Source organism: Miniopterus schreibersii (assembly GCF_964146895.1).
Source record: "Miniopterus schreibersii genome assembly, chromosome: 8".
Lineage (NCBI taxonomy): Eukaryota > Metazoa > Chordata > Mammalia > Chiroptera > Miniopteridae > Miniopterus > Miniopterus schreibersii.
Genome location: NC_138109.1, coordinates 66,503,639 through 66,521,583, shown reverse-complemented (window position 1 = coordinate 66,521,583; position 17,945 = coordinate 66,503,639). Strand labels below are relative to the sequence as shown.

The 17,945-nt window shown below is 40.6% G+C and overlaps 1 protein-coding gene across 2 annotated transcripts in view; it reads left to right on the top strand.

Annotated features, from left to right (window-relative positions):
* Positions 1-17,945, top strand: part of CAP2 (cyclase associated actin cytoskeleton regulatory protein 2) — a 120,128-nt gene that overhangs the window by 44,665 nt on the left and 57,518 nt on the right. For both annotated transcript variants that reach the window (XM_081146209.1, XM_081146210.1), the window contains exon 4: positions 5,992-6,069. In XM_081146209.1, coding sequence (XP_081002335.1) covers positions 5,992-6,069 — 78 coding nt within the window. The remainder of the gene's footprint in view (positions 1-5,991; positions 6,070-17,945) is intronic.

Below are 17,945 nucleotides of genomic sequence, written 5' to 3'. Positions count from 1 at the left end.
TCTGTTTTAACAAACCCTCCAAGTGGCTATAATGCACACTCAAGGTCGATAACCACTGGTGTAAGCTTTCTTTATGGTTCTTAATATGTCAACCCAGGTGCCTTTCATAATCTGACTTTAGTCAGTGCTTATGTTCATGTCCTCAAAATTGGGCATCTTCAATCTTGTGAAGTAAGTGAAATTTGCCTTTGACATCCTATCACCTCTTTTTGTCAGCCCATTTCCTGTCTTACTATTGTCCATGAGGTCCCTATCTATCTTTTCCGTGGCTGCCACTCAAGGGACTTCTCCGTGAGGGTAGATTAGGGTCCCCTAAGGATTAAGATCTAAAAATACAACTTCTAATTATGAAATATAGAGCATTGGCAGACTAATTGGGAAGGAATGTGGGAATGGCATTGACAGTGACCTTCCCAGGGCCCACAAATTGCACCCGATAAGCAGATGCCCATTCCTCTGAACTTAGTTAGCAAAGGAGAAGCCCCTTCCTTTCACTGTCCAGTTCTCACGAAGAAGACTGACCCAGTTTCAGAAGACCTGGAAATGCCTTCAGCACAGGCACCCTGGCTGGATGCTTTCGCCCCACCTTCAAGTCTTGCCTATGCCCTTCCCCTCTGTTGCACTTGTTCATTTTGTCATCTGTATGGCTCTTTGTAGCCCATAGCTTTCCTGATTCAACCATGCAAAGCTTTGATAAGTATTCAGCAATTCAGCTTCCTCAGGAAGCCAGTTCCCAAGGGGATTAGCTGAAAATAAGTCATATTTAGCTCACGTCTGCTTGTCTGAGGCTTATTTTAAACTGATTAGTGAAATTTGTTCTCCTACACTCTCATCTAGGACCACAGAACAAGGTGGTCCACCAGCCTGTCAGTCCAAGAACCCCAGTTGCCTAAGTGATAACTGATAGCGTTCAAATAAAATGCACAGCCTGAACTCTTACCAAACTGTCCCTTTCCTCTCCACACACACACGTGCTCACGTGCATGTTTACCCACAAAGGTCACTGAGGCTCTCTGAGCCCTGCACATGTGTGATGGACGACCTCAGCAAAAACCCTCGATTATTTGTCGTTACTGAAAATCCCTACGTTTGGCTTTTTCTTTCACAATGTTTTGAACTGGCTGAGTGAGCCAAATTCTCTCTTTCAAGTTAGCAGAACTCAGCAGGTTCTGTAGAATTGCTCCTAAATAGGATGCTGTCTGGTTGAGGGAACTCATGGAACTTTCCAGAAGCAGGAAACAGATTAGGATATCTCAAAGGTGAAATGAAAATCCTTGGAAATGTGGAACGATGAGGTTAGAAGTGAATGTGATTTAGAATCTACTGATTATGCCCAGAGTTCCAGAGAACTGGAGAAAGCACACAGCTGAGTCCTCAGACGGATCTGTCTACATAAGCAAAGGGAAAGGGAAAATTGAAGCAATGTCTAGATATTCAGCCATTCTCTGCTCCAACCTTCACCCCTATTGTTGAGTGAGAGGCCATTGGGGGAAGAGACTAATTAATGAAATTGGCCATCTTCACTAATCCAACCCGCCAGAAAATTGCTCTATTAGCAACAGGCTAAATGTTGTTTCTAGAGAAAGTAAAAAAGGCTAATGATAGTGTGCATCTTGGGATAACTACAAAAATATTGTTAATGTTACTTCTGAGCTGCAATTTTAAATACAGAAGTCAGATGATCCTAAATTACTGTTCCCACAGCAACCATAATTCAGTTGATTCTGCAAGGCTTTTCATAGATGAGCACAATACCTCCATATTATTGTTGCTGGAAGAAGAGCAGTTATTTTATTTATATCCAAGCTATGGAAAGTTGTACTTCATAGTTTTCTTTTTGGAACTGTGGTTGTTAGAAACAACAACAGTCCTTCTGAACCACTGAAAATGCACGCTTTGATACATGGGTAAACATTGATGCAGTCAGAGCTTCACATTTATAGGATTATAATGACCTCTAGCAAAATTCAAAAATCCTCTATTCCTTCCAATATAATCCCAGCAATCAGATACCTGGGCAAAGAAAAGAGGGGATGGTGTATTCCAAAATGGAAACCATACCCTCATTTAAACATTTATGAGACTTAATCTGTTACCCTGGTGATGACCTACTAATTTTGGTTTGATTTTAAGTATTTCTCAGTAGAGAAAAAAAAAAATCACTGGATGAGAAATAATGAGAAAAGTTAGAAACAAAATTTCAGTAAATATTTTGGAAAATTGGTCAGATACCAAGAAGTGATAATGAAGTGGAATGACAAAAACTAGTCATTTCCCAGTTAGTTAATACATTTACCCTCCCAGCCCAGAAAATTGTCTGATATTGACTGACACTGGGATGAAATTAACCTAGTCTTATCAATGCTATTCTAGTTGTTTTTGGAAATGCATCAAGCTAGTTCTTACCTATCTCTCAAAGAGGTAAGACATTGTCCAAGAATGCAGAGAGATAGAAACTGGCCCAAAACAGATATGAAGCAAACAAGGATGAGATTAAAGATGACATCAAGGATAAAATAATATAAATTGATAACCAAATACAACTAAATCAGAATTTTTCCCTCCCACAAATGAAGGGGAAATTTTTTTTTTTTAATTCACTCATAGTAACCAGACAAAGAAGCCATAACCTAAGGCAATACATTTAGAAACTGATGGCCGAGCAGCCTTTGGTCCTAACTGTCTCTACCCCCTTAAAGGTATACCTTTAAAAAAGTGAAATCAGGCAAGGAAAATATGAAACAAGAAATGAAAACAGTGGGACTGCTTCCCTCTATATATGTACAGGCTTCGTGTCTGGGTTCCGAATTGAAGAGATGATCCAAAATCTTCATCAGAATGGCCTATGTTTCAGGTAGGTGAAGTGAATCCTGATTTAGGACAGTTAACATATTCTTAGAAGAATGAGCTCCCAGATTCTCAAACAAGACTAGACGGCTGAGCTGTCACTTTCCCTATCCCTTATTCCATCAGGCCCTAAAAGAGGAGAGAGAGCACAAGGCAGCTAGCCCTTGAACTGTCTCTTGGAAGGGAAAATTGACTGAAATCCAATATGCTGGCAAAAGGCTCAAGGATTTTCACCACATGGTAGCTACGTAGTGTGACAGACAGGAACATACCATGTGAAAGAAAGAAAGACTAGCCCTCAAAGAAAATAAAACTTAAGAAACAGCCCTGGCCGGTGTTGCTCACGGGTTAGAGCATCAGCCGGTGCACCGGGTCAAGGGCACATGCCTGGGTTGAGGGTTCGATCCCAGGCCCTGGTGGTGGCATGTACACGAGGCAGCCAATCCATGTGGCTCTCCCACATCAATGTTTCTCTCTCTCTCCACCCCCCCAATTCCACTCTCTCTAAAAATCAGTGTAAAGGATACCCCCAGGTGAAGATTAACAAAAAAAACACACAAAACTTAAGAAACAAACGATTCCTCACAATGGTTTAATAAGAATATAAGTTATATTCTTAGAACTTAGTAAGAGTATAAATGTAGTTTTTGAAAAGTGTAAAGCAAGGTGATAAAACAATGAGAATGAAATGAAAAGGAAAACTGTAAGTTTAACAAATCAAGAACAAAAACATTAATGTAGAAATCATATATAAATAGAAACTTTAATGTGTATAAGAAACCCTGTTGAAAATCTGTTTGCTAACAATAGAGAAAAGTATTCATATAATCGCAATAAATACAGATGGCAGACAAGGAAATTAAAGTCAGAGAAACAATCTAAAAGATACGAAAACATTCAAATATTATACAATCTGAGGATTATAATAGGAGTCCCTGAAAAGGGATTCTAACAGATGAATTGGAAGAAATATTGAAAAATATAAGAAAATACCAGAAAGGAAGGGCCAAATCTATTCCAGGAAATAATAGAATGCTCAAAACCTAAACATCTTGTTTAAGCTATTAAACTCCAAGGATAAAGACATAAATCTTCAAATATCAAACCAGAAAAAGTCAATTTCCTACAAAGGGGAAAAAACTCAAGCTGGCTTCAGGTTTTTCCATTGCTACAGTCAGTGCCAGACATCTGAAAATGGAGAAAGAGAGAGACCCAGGGATGTTATATCCAGCCAAGATGTTGTTAAATATAAAGACAACAGGGAGACCTGCTTAATCCTGAAGAACTAAAGCAACCTTGAGACTTTTTTAAAGAAAATATTTGATAATGAGAGTTCAGCCAATAAAAACATCAAAATAACTCAGAAATGGAGAAGTCCTGGTAAAATAGTTCGTGAGAACCACTGAGTATGTTTAAATGTAGAACTAATCTAAACAGCTATGCAAATTAATATTGCAAGTAGAATACGAATGCTATCAATTGGACTACATAAAAATAACCACTAAAAGCTATGAAAGGGGCTAGAGATAGAAGTGAGAAAGTACATATGTTTTCATCTTTCCCAATTGATTCCCAATCAATGTTGCCTAAAATTATACCAAGTACTTTAAAGTGCCACACATCATTATTCCAATCTCCTAATATGTTATATTTTATAATATCACTTTTTTACCTTAGAATGATAATTTAGAGCATAATTGTTATAGTGCATAAACTTTTATTTGAAGTTTATCAATTATTTCTCTTTCATCCCCACTTTTCAATTATAATTAAAATTTATACTTTTTAAATAGCACCTAGGGTATGGTCTCATTTTATCCAAGTCTCTCAGTACATGTATCTTAAATGTTCACGTATTGTTAATAATGATTATTTCTAGGTTGTGAGTCTTTTTTTTTACTTTAATCTTTGCTGCAGCTGTCGGCATTTACAAACCTATTCTAAATCATCATGCTTTGTGTTATGAAAACAACTGCAGATTTTCTTAAAAACTAAAAAAAAAAAAAAAAAAATTTGCCAAAAATGATTAATTGTGGGTGATGTGAGTATCTGGAGTTCTTTTCTTCTTGGTACTCTTCTGTAACTATTTAAATTTTAAAAATTAAAGAATGCCCGGCCAGGCGTGGCTCAGCGGTTGAGTGTTGACGATTGGGGTTCGATTCCTGGTCAGGGCACATGCCCGGGTTGCGGGCCAATCAGTGACTCTCACATCATTGATGTTTCTATCTCTCTCCTTTCCTCTCTCTGAAATCAATAAAGATATATTTTTTTAAAAAGAATTAATTAGTTGAGTGTGGGTAGAGGGTGCGGGTAAAAGAATATGACACCCGGTGTTTGAAGACCCACCCACTCAACTCCCTTTTGGGGACCGAGTCCAGGTAGCACTGAAATCTCTACCGGATCCATGTTTGTGAGCAATTGTGAGCATATCTTCATAGGGGTAGCTTAAGGGACAGTTTTCTTTTCACAAGAAAGTATGGAACAGATTTGGGCACAGAAAGAAGACAAGAGAAACACCCTTTGGGGCTCAAACATTTTTTTAACAGCTTTGCTGAGATATAGTAACTCACGTATTATAGCATTCCCTTTTTAACATGGACAATCCAGTGGTTTTTAGTTTGCTCACCAAGCTGTGATAGTGCCACCGTCAAATCCCAGAACATTTTCCTCACCCCCAAAAGAAACTCCTGCTCATTAGCAGTCAGTCTCTCCCCACCCCTCTCTCCCACCAGCCCCTGGCAACCGCTTTGTAGATATGCCTATTCTGGCCATCTTATACCGTTGGAATCACACAAGCTCAGTCTTTTGTGACTGGCTTCATTCACTCAGCGTAATGTTTTCAAGGTTCACCCTCGGTGTAGCATGGATCAGCACTTCATTTCTTTTTAATGCCAAATATATTGTATTGTGTGGATATATCACATTTCATTTATTCATTCGTCAGTTGGTGAACATTCTGGTTGTTTCCACATCTGGGCTGTCATAAGTAATGCTGCTATGGAACATTTATTTACAAGGTATTGTGTGGACGTGTTTTTTTTATTTTCCTTGGGTATATACTAGGACTGGAGTTTCTGGATCATAGGGCAAGTCTCTGTTTAGGAGCTCAAACATTTAAACTTCCCTCTTCCTCTTTGTTCCCAGGCAGAAATGGTGCACAGCGCTTTCCAGGCCCAGCGGGCTTTCCTTCTGATGGCCTCTCAATACCAGCAACCCCAGGAGGTAAGCGTGCACCCTGAGAGACAGGGCTGCCTAGGAAATGGGCAATGTAAGATTAAAAAAAAATCATGAGGAAGCAACAGAACCAGTTACTGTGAGCGACTACCTGAGAATGAGATTCATAGCACATGTAGGTCGTGTCTCTAAGCCAGATTGTGATATGGCACATTTCTCCTGTCTTCATCATCTTATTATGGCCGAATTCCTACTTTAACAGTGGGCATCACCAGTTTAAAAGGTCAATTTATTTATGTCATCTGTATCTTACTCTTTTTACTACTCTCACAGTCATTTTATAATCAAGAAAGTGTTTGCTGCTACTTTCATACTTTGTGCTGCTTTGTTATCAAAATGTGTTCACATCTATCATTTATATATTCTGTGTATGAATTTCATTATCTCCTATTTCATTAGTAGTATAGATAGGCTAAAAAGTAGATCTATTACCAACATTCCTTGTTAAATAAGAAAAAAGTTGTTCTTTTGACTAAATATTCTTTATCTGAATTTTGGTAACCATATAAATATAAAAGATAATTGAACATTCATTATAAAACAATAGCTTAAATTGAATAGCTCACTTTGAATTCTAAAACAAACTCCTGAAATTGAAAAAGTTGAACTGAGAATCCTGGGAAACTAGGACTTTGAATTTTAGGGAATGAAACTCGGCGCCATAAAAGGCCAACACTTGAGACCCTAGACCCTCCCTGAAACAGTGGTTCTCAGCCCTGCCTATCCAGTGGTATCACCCAGAAAATCTTTAAATATCAGTTCCTGGATCTCACTAAAAGAGGTTCTGGTTTAATTGGTCTGAGGAGAGGTCTTGGCCTTGATAGTCTTACGGGCTTATCGGGAGATTCTAACTTGTAGCCGGAGCTGCCAACCCCCACCTGGATAGATGGATGGATCACTTCCCTTATAGGAAACGAGTTAGCACACAGCCTAGCCGGACAGCTTTGTCGGGATGGAAATATCCTGTGTTCCTCTGGGTGCATTTTCTTCTTTGGCCTTCTCAATCCCTGATTTGTTTTCCCCCTTTGTAAAAGAAAATAGTGATACTAGGAAATCACAATATGATGCATGCTAGAGACAGACTTAGCCAGACTTAGCCTAGCTTTTCTGTGATTAAAGTGAGAGGAGAGATAACCACAATACACTCGATCCTTTTCCTCTTTTTTTTTAAAAAAAAAAAATACGGTGTTTTTATTGATTTCAGAAAGAGGAAGGGCATGTGCCCCGACTGGGAATCGAACTTTAACCTCCTGGTTCATGGGTTGATGCTTAACCACTGAGCCCCTCAATCCCTTCTTTAAGCACAAAACAAAACAAGGCCTTGCAGGTCTTGCACATACAAGTCACTCATTAAATATTGGGTGAAGAAGTGAAATAGCGGGCAAATGAACAAGTGCCCTGGGACGAGCCATGGTCAGGGGCGAGTGTCTGAGCGTGTGGCTATGCAGATGCCCGGGTGTAATATCTGTAGCTCCCCCTTCTCACTCTGCTGCGTTCTTGGTCAGAGGGAGAGGAATGGGTCTGTTCTGGGGGACTCATACCCAGGAAGGGCAGGGACAGTGTTCCCTGTAGCACTTAGTGCTCCCAGCGTAGTAAGCCCAGCAGCATCAAGGAGACGAAATGCAAAGCCATTTTTCGATGCCTACTTCCCTTCTGTCCTCTCCACCTTTATCCAGAGGACCGTCCTAGTACGTGCACTCAGTAGAAAGGTGGATTGGGATGGCCACCACCACAGTGGTGAGAATAGTCCATGGCCAGGCCTTGGTTTTCTCCATGGACATTCTAAAAGATACATCCTAAGGAAGATTATCATAAAGCAAGTTATAGTTTCTCACAGGAACAGTGTTCTAACTAACTGTCCAAGTCATACCCTCTTCCTTCTTTCGGGAGAACATTAGCTCCTGTAATTTCAACTCTCGTTGGCATAGGGCAGTGGTTCCCAAACGTCAGCATGTATGAGAATCACCTGCAGGGTTGTATGGCACAGATTTCTGGGGTCGACTTACAGAGTTTTCAGTTCAATAGGACCTGGTTGGGGCCTGAGAATGTGCATTTTGCAAAAGTTCCTGCGTGTTGTTCCAGGGACCACACTTTGAGAACCTGTGGCTCTCACAGCTATGCCACGAGCTCAGATTTATTTCAGGTACTCCCAGCTGTCATTTCCAGTTGCCCCTCATTGCTTCTCAGGCTCTGATCTTCATGTGAATCCCCTGCAGATCTTGTTAAAGCTCAGGGTCTGGATCAGGAGGCCCACAGTGGGGCCCAAGTGTCTGTGGTTCTAACAAGGTGAAGCTGCTGCCACTGGTTCGATGCTGCACTTCAGGGGACAAGAATTTAGGTGTTACCACCTAAAATCCCCATACTCATAAAATCCCTCATTGGCCACCTATCAAATTCGTGTGTTTTTTCTCTGAGCATTTCTACATCAAAGGAAGTTCTGTTATCCTGCAGTAACACACATCTTCAGAATCTTAGTGAGGTTTATTTCTTGCTCACATTTCATGCCTATACAAGGTGACTTACTTTCTAGTGGATGAGTTATTAATTACTCATAAAATTATTTACTTAGAGTTGTAATAGGGCTCTAAGATAAAATGGCAGAGTATGAATCTTTAATACGAGTTTCAAGCGTTGGGAAGGGAAGATATTTTAAGGCAGGAGGACCTCCTAGGAGCTGCCTCCAATCCTGCTGATGATGCTGACCACTAACTCTGATGAAGCCTGAAGCAAGGCCAGACCAACATTAGTGGTCAGTTTTGTCTGAGGGCTATATAAGCTAGATGCCCAGAACTGAGGGTGAGCACCCTGGCTGGCTGGAAGCTAGCAAGCTAGCAACCTCCTAGGACACCGGAGAGGACTGATAAAATACTGGAACCCGCACAATGCAAATTCACAGTTAATCAGTGGACAAATATTTATCAAGTGCTTACTGTGGGCCGGGCACTGAGATGGGGCAGGGCTAAGGGATAAGCATTTATTAAATATTAGGTGGGAAGAGCCCTTAGAAACCATCTCTTGTAGCATTCTAAATTTAAAAGTGAGCCAGAAGTGTTTCACGAGAAAGAGAAACTGGTTTACTCTTTAGTTCCAAAGCTGATGACTTGTCCCAGGATAACTCTGGTTCCCAGGAATCTCAGCCAGTATGCTTCACCACCGCACAGCTGTGCCCAACACTCTACACTGTTGCTTTAAGCCAGAGTGCCAGCCTTCAAAGAGATTAAATTTAGTAGAAGGTGACCATCAAAACCAAAGAATTTACATGCATATATGCATAACCCATAGCCTGAGGCGAGGAGTGGGTGCGGGGTGGAAGGAGTCAGTGGGGGAAAAAGGGGACATCTGTAATATTTTCAACAACAAAGATAAATAAATTAAAAAAGGAAAAGTATTTTATATTTATCAGTTATAAGCCAACTGCTAATCAAGCAAGGTAGGCCATTAGTGCTACCAAAGTTCAGGGTAGTAGGGATAAGCAAAGGCATCATTGAAGAAATAAAATGACAGTGTAACAGCAGTAACACAGCTCCTTCAACGTAACATTAGTATTACAGTAACATTAATAAAGTGGTGGATTTATTTAGCACAAACTCAAAAAAATGTTCTGGGTTAAATATGATTGGGAAAATCCCACACTCTGCTCAGTAAAGAAACATGTTAAACATTAGTAAACTCAAGTTTTTGCAAACTTATTTGACCATGGAGCCTTCTTGTAGAAGGATATCTATTCAAGTTCTGCAAAAGGCTGAACTTCTGCAGAAGGTGCACCAGTTTGGAAAATGCAGAAGGTCACAATTTTTTAAAGTTGCTTTAAATGCTTGATGGTCATTGCTTTAGGTGAATTCTATTAGGGAGATTCTGTGGTTGGCAAAATTCTAAGATGGACCCCAAGATTTCCACCACCTAAAGTATAATCCCCTCCCCTTGAGTGTAGAAGGAACCTGTGAATTCATAGGATATCACTCCTTTGAGCAGATTATGAGCAGGGTGATGGAACAGTCACTCCAGTGACTATGTTGTGTCATCTAAGACTGTCAAAGTGGCTGGTGAGAGATTCTTCTGCTGTCCTTGGAGACAGGAGCTTCCATGTAGGGGGAAGACAGCTTCTAGAAGCTCAGGGAGAGACCCTCTGCTAACAGAGAAGCAAGAAAACAGGGATCTCAGTCCTACAACTTCAAGTACTCGAATTCTACCAACAACTACATGAGACTCAAAGGGGACCCCAAGCTCCAGATGACACCCTGAGTAGAGACCACAGCTTCACCTTGCCCAGATTTCTGACCTACAGAAACAGATGATAAATGGATACTGTTTTAAGCCACTAGGTTTCTGGTAATTTGTTATGCAGCAATAGAAAACTAATACAGACTGCTTTAAGTCCCTTCTCCTTACCAGACTCTAAAATAGTTGCTTTTTTTAATAAAGCCATGAGCCACAGACCAAAATGTGAAGCCACGCTGCCGTTTGCTTTCTCTCCCCTGCCCCTCAGAGTTCCTCCGCCCTCCCCTCCATCTGTCCTGGGAGAAGTAGGAGAGGAGGTTTGTCCGTAGTCTTGACAATGATGACATCCAATTTCAAATTTCCTTTCTCATTTTGAACTAAGAAACACATTTCTACTATTCTCTAATATAAGGGCTTTGAAATTTTTCAGTCATGACCCGTAGGAAAAATGTATTTTACTTCACTACCCAGTCTCACAGGTTCCCCATACCAAGTGTGCTGCCTTCTGACATGTTTCTTCTAGTCCATTCTATTGCTCTCTTCTTTTCTTCTTCCATTTTTAATATTGATCGTGACCCACTGAGTGGATTTTATGATGTACTAATGGGTCATGACACCTTGCATTTCGAAAGCACCCCCTCATTGATATATATAGGATATCCCAAAAATGTATACATACACTTTGAATAATTATAAAGGCAGTATTTATTGAAATACATTTCATTTTCAAATTTGAGCTATCAGTTGTTAAAGTGTGTGTACATTTTTTTGGGACACCTCTATTACAATGACCATGACGTACAAGTTATAAAACATGTGCAAAATACCTCATGCTTGTCCCCTCTCCCCTTGTTGTAATTTATAGACGTGATATTTGGGCAAAAGAATGGGCTAGTCCTTTCAGTATTATTGTCTATGAATTTTAGTGACAATTGATCTTCCCAGTTGATGGAAGGATTCTCACATGAAAAATGACCAAGAAACCCTCATTCTGTAAGTGCAGAAATTTTCAAGGGATCCTGGCACATCCAGCTATTCATTTACTTTCACAACAGGTGGGTATAAGGGAAATACGTTATTTCTAATTTACAAGCACAAAATGTTCAGTAACACATTAATGACCTGCCCATGAATCTAGGCCTGGATCCTTTCCTTTACTCACCATCCAAAGTCCTTTTCACAGACACTACACGTAATAAGAGCCACACTGCACAGTCATTTGTAGGATCTGTACGTCAAAATAAAACTGTAGAAAGCTGAACAGCGAGAAATGAAACAAGTGCTTTTTGGCATTGAGACATTTCACATCAGTTGGGAGAGATGTGAAATGTGATCTTTAGTCATCTCCACCACGAGTGACCCCAAAACTGAAAATGGAACCTCTAGTAGACCAGTGCCCTGGATGGGCAGCACCCAAAGAAGGCTCTCACTGGGGGCACACTTTCCATATTTCCTCCAACACTTCTTATACTGCTAAGTCCTAACGATGAAATGGTGTGTGTGTGGGGGGGGGGGGGGGTGTAATTAATGTGTACTGGTACACAAAGGAAAAAAATAGCCCTAAGTTTCGAACTTCAGAGAAGATGATTTATGGTCACTGACTGCCCTGTGGATTTTATTCCACTGAAAAGACTTGGAGACTGAGGATGTTATTCTTCCAGAAGTGAGAGGTGAGTTTCCTCTAGCCTGCCTCTCCTTTTCTGTCTTCATTTGGACTTGCATTTGGAAAGGAAATAGTGCCTTCCTGTGTACAGAGAAGGAATCTAAAACTGATTCTTGTTCCTTTCATTTTTATACAGTCTGAAAATTTACACAGGGAAGGATAATGGGACCTTCCTTCTGGCCACTCCTCCACCTGAGAGGATAGTCCCTCAGCACGGAGCTCTTGCCAAAGCACTCACCTCATAAAGATTTTCTAATTCATGGAGCAGTAATCTGATTTGCAAATAATTTGTTACTCTTAAACTAAGCAAGAAATCCTAGTGGAAGTACCCTTAGGACTTCTGCTAATTGCCTGACTCACCAATAGATCCAGATAACTGATTACTAGTTGGGTATAAATGTGTTCAAGGTTTTTATAAGGCTTAGTAATTTGTGAGGGTCATCAAGAGTAGAAACTTTGGACCTGGGCCTATCTGGATTTAAATCACAAGCCTTCTCATTGGCTCTGCTACTCCGCATACAAGAAAAACAAATTCATCTTTGTCTCCTAAATTTGAGAATCTTCTATCTTTTTCAGGGTGATTTGTGGCAAATTGACCTGATAAAGTCCACCATACATTTTCATTGAGCCATTTTAAACAAAACAGCTTGCCCAGTTACCCACTCAAGGGAAGGCAATTAAGCCCTTGTCTCCTTATCTTTAAAATGGGACTAATGGTTTTTACCTCATAACGTTATGGTGAGAGTTGAAAAATACAATCAGCAAGCATCAGATGACTGACTAGAAGAGTTCAGTATCAGCCAGGGTAGTCCAACTGCTTTTGGGAAAAGTCTTCAATTCTAAAAGTTGCAGAGTAGGCACTTTTTTTCTTGCTCTCGTAAGGCCTGCTCTGTGGTTTTGGTTGACGGTATTCTATATGGTCATTCAGAGATCCAGGCTTCTTCAATCTGGCACCTCCCACCTCCTCTAGGTCTTCAGCTGTTGAATTGGGAAAGGGTGCAGGATCGGTCCTGCAGAGTTTTATGGGCCAGGCCTGGAAGTGGCATGTGTCCCCTTCACCTTCATTCAGTCTCATGGCCATTCCTAGCTGCAAGGGAAGCTGAGGAATTTACTCAACCTGTGAGCCTAGAATGAAGAAGTCATAGATTTGGTGAGCATCTAGCCAATCTGCCAGAGTGGGTCACTCAGTTTGGCTAAAATAAGGTCTATTTTTGTGGAAATAGATTATCTTTCAAAACACTCATGTGGGTTTTTCTAGGTTAATAACCTAGCAGCCATCAAGAGAAAGACAGGAAATCTTTCAAATCTAACAGCTGAATTGTTTTTTATTACATTTGGGTGCATAGAGAGAAATACAGATATAGGTACATGTATACAAACATTTTAAAGTTTCTTTTAATTAGAGTTTTTCTTTGTTCTTCTGTAATGTTTTACCATAACTGTAATGTGTCAGATTATTGCGAGTATTTTAAAATACTGAACAGAATGATCATGTGACTTTGATCTCAGAGTAGGTCTTGGGTAAATTAGCTGGTGCTTGTGGCAGGTCTGGAAATTGTAAGGAAAGCAAACGCATGAACAAAGCCAAAATCCCAAGCATTCCTTACGTCTATGCCCAGAAAATGTCACCGCATTGCCCAGTCAGGGTTGCTGAATCTTCTTGAAAGAGTTGGCCTGATTAGTGCTGCTAAGTTCTCTTGTTAGGGGGCGTATGGCAGAAAACATGATGATGAAAGTAATTCTGGCCCTAATGTAAAAAGAAATGCCTACTTTAAAATACTGCTATACTTTGCCCTAGCCAGTTTTGTTCAGTGGTTAGAAGGTCAGCCCACAGACTGAAGGGTCTCGGGTTCAGTTCCAGTCAAGGGCAGGTACCTCAGTTGCAGGCTCGATCCCTGGCCCTGGTCAGAGCGCATGGGTGAGGCAACCAATCGATATATCTCTCTCACATAAGTGTTCCCCTCTCTCTCTCTCCCTCTCTCTCTTCCCCTCCCCCCCCCCACTCTCTTTGAAAAGCAAAGGCAAAAATATCCTCAGGTGAGGATTTAAAAAAGAAAAAAATACTGCTCTACTTTCAATAATAAAGCTAAATAAAAAATAAAAAATAAATAAATACTGCTATAAACCTTTTTTTTCTTAATACAAAAGCATCAAGAAAATATTCCGTTGAGTAACTGGCATTAATTATATGTGCCAAACAAATATTTTTAATCTTGAAAATAGAAAAGAAAAACCATAAGAGAAATAAACAGTAAAAAATGTTTACCTTTTGTATTGCACTGTTATGTTTTCATCAAATAGAGGTACTTCCCAGTGGTCTGGGTTGCCAGTTGCAGGAAGGGGTAGCACTTTCAATCTAATCTAGCACTTAATGGCCTTTTCTAAATTAACTTTTTAGTCTCACCTCATAAATATGCATAAGTTCTGCTCTTATTGATATGACTGAGTGGGCTGGGTCTCTTCACTACCAACTCAAAAGCACCCAAAGGCAATGCTTTTAAGTTCTAGAGACGAGTATAGGCTTAAGTGCAACTAAAATATCTGCTCAAGTGCTATCTATGAAGAGGGGGTAAAGACTGATTGCCCATGATACCTCCAGGATGCTGTTTGGTAACCAGCAGCTTTCTGTGAGCATTTCATCTTGTACGTGGAAAAATGAAGCTCAAAGACGTTTTGCTTTCCCCATAAGCCTTTCCTTGGCAAGAAAATCACCTCTGTAATTGTACCCTGGCTAGCATGGAAAGGCTGGCTACGGTGCTGGTTAGAGAGGAAGCACCAGGGAAGGGAGGGGAGGAAGAGGTCTGTGTGATATCATCAGGGTCTGCTCGAGTTGACAGCCTGAAGCTACCCAGTCAGCGCAGAATCCCAACAGGAAAGCTAATCATTAGCTTATCAGGGTGCCGAGAGGGAGGGTAATCAGAAAGAAGAGTAATTCTGTCATTCTTCTGCCCAGACTGTTTGCTTTAGCAACAGAAAGCTGTGAATGGGCCTGTGAGCTGTGTGACCATGGTTGGTAGCTTTATAGGTATTTAGAAATGCAGGACTGTGGAGGCAGAGAGGATTTGCTAAGATCCTGTCCTGTTGGGCATCACTCACGGTGCCTTTTTTTAAAAATCTGATAAGGCACATTAGCTCATCTGTCTTTGTGTAAGACATGAATTAGATAATGAATGGCAGCCCAAAGAAGTGAGGTGCTTATCAGCACAAGGGATTTGGGGATTATCTGAGGGGTAAAGATTAATAAAGAAGGATAATATCTTTTGTTTTATGTCCACTATTTCATTTCATACGAAGTTTGTTACAGTTGCAGACTGCCTGCATGGCAGATTCTTCTTGAAGGCTGGGACTGTGTAAATGGCTAGGGAATTTTTCATTCTCTCTTTAGTCAAATGTTGAGATCACTTTGTATTTTTAATAAAACAATTATCAGCTATTTATCATTCTCCACCTTGAAGCTAAATGTTTGCTTGCTGGCTACCATTAACCTAAAAGAAAAAAACTGGAAGTGTCGCAAGTTTCTCTCTTACAGCCTGAATCAGAAAGTAATTTTAAAAGAGGTCATTTTTTGAGTCATTGAACAAATCTTTTTAAAACCCAAGCATATTTTGGACTTCTGTTCGGACTTGCTACTTGTTCATTGTTCCAGCAGCCTTAACTTAGGTCCTCTTTGCAGGACATAGCTTCTATCATCTGTACAAAGCTGTATATGCAAAAAGAGCAGCCGGGGAGAAGGTAATTCCAGCTGGCATTCCAGTCTGGGTCCGCTGTCATAAATTACTTAGCAGAGGGCATGGTCCATTACTTTTTATGGTCATGTTCTATATTTGTATGTGCCGGGGGATGGATCACATGACAAAACCATCATTTGATATTAGTGTTTATGTGCTCCAACCACTGAGGGCAAGATTTAAGCTTCACTATGTAGTACTTTTAATTTGTATACTTAGCTCTTAATTAAAAATGCACATATTTCCCTAAGTTACTAACATTACAAATAATCCAGAGTAAATTTTGCATAATTTTCTTTTCGGAGAAGACAAACTACTGTGTGTCCTAAATTGAAATGCACTGTGCCTCCCAGAGATTTTAAAGCATAAATTTTGAGCACGAGCAACTTAACATTTTCAGATTAATAAAAACCAGAATTCACCATTTCACATCTCGTAGCTCCTCTCCTAACTTGAACAAGAGGGTGTCTTACTAATGGCAGTTTATTTTAAAGGAGATGTATTTCCCAAACTAGTCGAAAGAAGAAAATACACACAAGCTTTTTCCCCTCTATTCTCCACATCACTTCCCCCCAGTGCAGCTTAATATTCAGGTTTCTAAAGTGGCAAACACCTAGAAAATGTACTTCTTTGGTGATTACTTCTTTTCATAAACTAAACAGGAAAAAAAATTCTTGTCAGGTTTTGTGGATTCACTGCTGGGAGGACTAGCGTTTCCATTTCTGGAATCGCTTATTAGATAAATTTGCCTGTGAGTAGTTGCTTCCGACCTTTATTAGGCCCTGTTCACCTTACGTACTCCAGCCCTCTTTAATTGCCTCAACTCCATTAATTTATTTCTTGGGGGTTTTTTTAACCAAACATTTATTGGATGCCTACTGTATAGCATTCACAGCATTTGGCACTCCTGCATCTGTTATTATCTCATTCGTATGAGAGCACACGTTGGAGAAATAGGGTCTGGGTGATGCTGTTTGTCATGATTCATGTTTTTCTGTCCTTTGCACTTATCTTAGCTGAAGATAGAAACATCAATGATGAGAGTCATTGATCAGCTGCCTCCTGCACGCCCCCTCCTGGGGGTCAAGCCCACAATCTGGGCTTGTGCCCTAACCTGGAATCGAACTGTGACCTCCTGGTTCTTGGGTCGAGGCTCAGCCACTGAGCCCTGCTGGCCAGGCTTGATGTCAAGTTTGATAAGAAGAGAGGCTTTGGCTCCTGATAACTTTTGGTTTGTTTGAAGAATAAAACAGATTACAGTGGCACAAGAAGGGAGCAGAGTGAAATGACATTTTTGTTTAGTGAAACTATTATCTTTTACCAAAAAAAAAAAAATTTGAACTCAGCCCTGGCCGGTGTGGCTCAGTGGTTGAGCATTGTCCCAGGCACCAAGAGGTCCTCAGATTAATTCCCAGTCAGGGCACACACCCAGGTTTCAGGCTAGATCCCTGGTGGGGGGCGTACTGGGTACAGCTGATCGATGTTTCTCTCTCATCAAAGTTTCTCTCTCTCCCCCTCTCCCTTCCCCTCTCTCTTTAAAATCAATAAAAACATATTTTTTTAAAAAAGAAAGAAAATAAAACTCAACATATGGAGCAATATTTGGTAGCGATTGTGAGATATCAAATATAAGTCATGGGTCAGCCACATAGACAAAGCCTCGAAAAAGTATTAAGTATTCCTCATGGGGATTTGGGAAAGGGGAGATCAGGGAAAGAGCAAGTGAGGGGGTGTTAGTGAGGCTCTTCATTTCAAAGATACCTTTTCTCATAGGCCCTCTTCTACAAAACGAGTGTCTTTGAGGCTACCACGGAACTGTTCATTTCTGGATGTGTGGGGCTAATGATGAGAAATGGTCACAACCAGATTTGGGTGACAGATGTAGCTCAGGCCTCTGGATGGTTATAGAATATAGGTTCTGGGAACGGTGTGCTGATGAAATTCACAGGAGCTGGCCTGATATTGAAGCGCTGTTGAAAAACATTCCGGTTAGATGGATTCGTCCCTGTGCGGAGTTTTCGTGTAAATTGTGGAAAATGGAGCTTTCTTGCAGCTGTGAAATTGCTGCGAGCGCCCAGCGCCCGCCCTGTGAAGCCGGAATCACGCAGTCAGACCACAGAATCACGCAGTCAGACCACAGAGACTGCGGAGCTCCAGGCTCTAGCCCGTCTCCGTCCAGATGGGTCCTCTAGATGGAATAATGGGCAGCACGTCACACAAATTGGAGTTAAACGATTCAAACAGCAGGAGTGCCG